At 43.5% G+C, this 3,035-nt stretch overlaps 1 protein-coding gene across 1 annotated transcript; it reads left to right on the top strand.

Moving 5' to 3' along the window:
• Positions 1–444: 444 nt before the first annotated feature.
• Positions 445–2,533, top strand: LOC148008681 (uncharacterized). Its single transcript, XM_087674080.1, has 4 exons — positions 445–670; positions 1,155–1,448; positions 1,530–1,718; positions 2,263–2,533. The coding sequence occupies exons 2-4, from the start codon at positions 1,161–1,163 to the stop codon at positions 2,347–2,349; spliced, it is 564 nt and encodes a 187-aa protein (XP_087530206.1). The 5' UTR covers positions 445–670; positions 1,155–1,160; the 3' UTR covers positions 2,350–2,533.
• The last annotated feature ends 502 nt before the right edge of the window (positions 2,534–3,035 follow it).

The raw sequence follows: 3,035 nt of genomic DNA, 5'->3' as shown, positions 1-3,035 counted from the left end.
CATTTTCAAGTCTAAGGACACTTATGTTCTTATGTTGTATTTGTGAAAGTTTTGACTATTGCACACTCAAACACTTGCTATTTGTTAGGCTAATGGAGGACGAGGTTCTCGATAAGTTCGAGCTCCAATGCTCATTCAACTTAGACCTGCAACCTAACTTGTTGGTGCGTAGGAGCAGCATGTGGCACTTGCTCGCTCTCGCTATACTATACTTTGATAGGAGCTACCATTGGCCCCCCCCTTCGCGCCGTTGAGGACAATGGTAGTTCCTTACAGATCACAAGACAATATTACCAATTGCCATGAATGATGAGCAGGTGAACGCTGAATGATTGCAATCTACACAGACGGGATTTGTGTGCAGTCAATATATAATGGGCGGCAGTGGGCTTCCACTAATTTGCCCTTCACTGCATGTGGGTGGGGGTGGCAAGCCATAGACAAAAGGGGAGAGAGAGAGAGAGAGAGAGAGCAAGCAACTTGCAAGGCATCTTTTGGCTGGTTGTGGAAGAGGGTGACCTGACAAATCTTTGTTTTTTCCGCGCGTGTGCGTCTATTCGATCGAAGGACACAGACCCAGCGCGCGCGCGCGAGAGAGAGAGAGAGAGAGAGAGAGATTCTTTCAGCTCTTGCAGACGTTCGCGACAGCATCTTCCCCCCTGGTCTCAAGGTAAGTCAATGGCATCCCCTTTCCCAAAGCTCAATTTGACTTGATCACCATCGCTGTACCCGATCCCTGCATCAACAGGAAAACACTCTATTTGTGAACCCATTTGCTTTGATCCCGAGCTAAGTTATGCACTTCCCATCTCTGTGCATTCGTTGAAAGACTGCCTTGTTTCTCGCCAAGTTCAAAGGCTGCGATGGATGAAATCATGCCTTTTTAAGTTATGCACTTCCAATCTCTGTGCCTTCACTTGGAATATGTCTTGTCTCTCTCAAGATCAAAGGCTCTGCTGGATTAAAGTCATGTCTTTCCCCTCCCAAGATAAACAGCCGCATTAGATTAACTCAATTGTCGTCGATTTCCTCCCCCTTCCTCCCCCCCGGATACCCGATTGTCTAGTCTTTCCCCTTTTGATCACAAATGCTCGGGCATCTTTGCTGTTTGCATCTGTTGTCGTTGTTGAGTTCTATGCCTGTGCTTCTTCCAGTGAATCATGTCTTCAGACAAGGGTGGAAAGGAGGGAACGGTAGCTAAAGCGGCAGGCGTCGCAGTGGCCACCGGCATTGGATGGAGCATCATCAAAGCCCTGATAGGGAAAAAAGAACAGGTTGCCCTCCCCGAAGCTTCTTCCGATAGAGACCACAAAGAATTTGATGGCCCGCTTCCTATCAAGAAAGAGGAAGAAGGTGATGCAATTCTTATAGTAGAGGAAGAGGAAATCATAATCGAAGAGCGACATCCCCCCTCTTATCTTGAAAAGGAAGCAGAGATTGACGTGAAGGTAGGGTTGAGGGCCTCGATTTACTGTGCATAAAACCCTTTCTCTGATCAATTTGATCATATGAGATTTGGTTCCTTGCAGGACAATGACAAGGCCCCAAAGCCTGAGCCACCCAAACCAGATGCACAGATGGTCGAGAAGCCATGGTTTTTGTTTGGAGGTGGCAAGAAGAATGAAAGCAAGAAGGAATGCAAACCTGAAACCATACCAAACAAAAGTTATGATATACAGAAGGGGGATACCCTTTGGGGCATTTCACGAAAATACGGCGTAAGTTTTTATCTGACTATTTTCTGTAATCTTCTGATTTCGCACATGAATGTACACTTGAAAGTGTGATTTTCAGAGTCAATTTGCTCTCTACTGTTCCAAAGAGATTGAATTTTAAACACAGTCAATTGCCCATAACATTGGCTTGCATGACATCAAAATGAATGCAAATCTTAAAAAGAAGTATCCAAAATAAATGGTTAGAGTAGATGAACCAGAAGCGTGGTGTCATAATTGTGAAGAGGAAATTCCGAGTAATGACCCGCTGTGAAGGGGAAGACATGCGAGTATTGATCCTCTGCAAAAGCTTAGTCGTATCATGTCCCTATCTCACCACAAAGAGACTTACCATAATTTGACCATTGAAATCATTACAGGTTCTTCACAGAGACTATAAGCAGCAAAATTCCTGCAGAAATTTGTAACTCTTTCTTGCTGATTGAAAAGAGGCATGACCTGTGAAAATCACTCTGCACTTAGTTAACTGATTTTGGGGTAAGTCCAAATAGGAGTTGAGCTCTTATTATTTACTCCTGTGTTTCAGATTACACTGGAATCGTTGAAAGCTGCCAATAACTTGGCCAAGGATGAGATCTATGCAGGTGATAAGCTTGTTATACCTCCAAAGTGATGAACTTCATGGAGTGTTATACTTGCAGGTTGTAAATAAAGGTAATGCGCACTTTTTGTCTGCCTACTTGGCCACTGCAGCATACCGCAGTACAGAATTTTTTAATCTTCTGCCTGGTGGGAAGATGTTTTAGCCTGTAATGCGAGTTTGTTCACATAATATATAGGCTATTCTCATTGAGTTACATGGGAGTTCAGACTGACAATCTTTGGTAGATTTGGCTTTCATATAGCAATGTTTTTTTAGATTGGATCTGCTACATTTGTGATAGAAGGGGTAGGAGCAAAATGGAATCCCATGTTTTAATCACTTCATTGTAGATGCTGTCTTCTACAGCTAGCAATCATAGTACTATCATAAACAATAGGACTGAGCACAAGGCTCAGGATATTGTAAGCTCAAAGAAGAGAGCAAGTTGGGAGGAAGAATGTTTGTCGTTTAATGGGAGGGAAGATCGACGGTGTTAATGATGGTCCTGAAACTAGATAGCAAGGAGTTCTCCTTTTGTATATATTGCTCCTTGTGCCAAGAGATTTGATCCTTCCCATATGTTAGAAGTGGATGCAGTGATGGAAGTGTGGAAAACTGCTGTAATAGACTGCTAAACACAAGGGACCAAGGAAAGAGAAACACTGCGAAGAAAAGAACACTGCACGAAGAACTCAAAAGCAAAGAGATGCTCGGGA

The sequence above is a fragment of the Lygodium microphyllum genome, unplaced genomic scaffold (assembly GCF_053477565.2).
Source record: "Lygodium microphyllum isolate KBCC unplaced genomic scaffold, Lygodium_microphyllum_v1.1.10 scaffold_86, whole genome shotgun sequence".
NCBI lineage: Eukaryota > Viridiplantae > Streptophyta > Polypodiopsida > Schizaeales > Lygodiaceae > Lygodium > Lygodium microphyllum.
Note: the sequence above shows the minus strand (reverse complement) of the source record. Positions and strands in the feature narration are given on the sequence as shown.

What these genes read in the sequence shown, in the direction of transcription:
- LOC148008681 (XM_087674080.1), top strand. Translation starts at nt 1,161, where the DNA reads ATGTCTTCAGACAAGGGTGGAAAGGAGGGAACGGTAGCTAAAGCGGCA. An exon ending in AAGCAGAGATTGACGTGAAG is followed by an intron (nt 1,449 to 1,529) that starts GTAGGGTTGAGG and finishes GGTTCCTTGCAG; the next exon opens with GACAATGACAAGGCCCCAAA. An exon ending in GCATTTCACGAAAATACGGC is followed by an intron (nt 1,719 to 2,262) that starts GTAAGTTTTTAT and finishes CCTGTGTTTCAG; the next exon opens with ATTACACTGGAATCGTTGAA.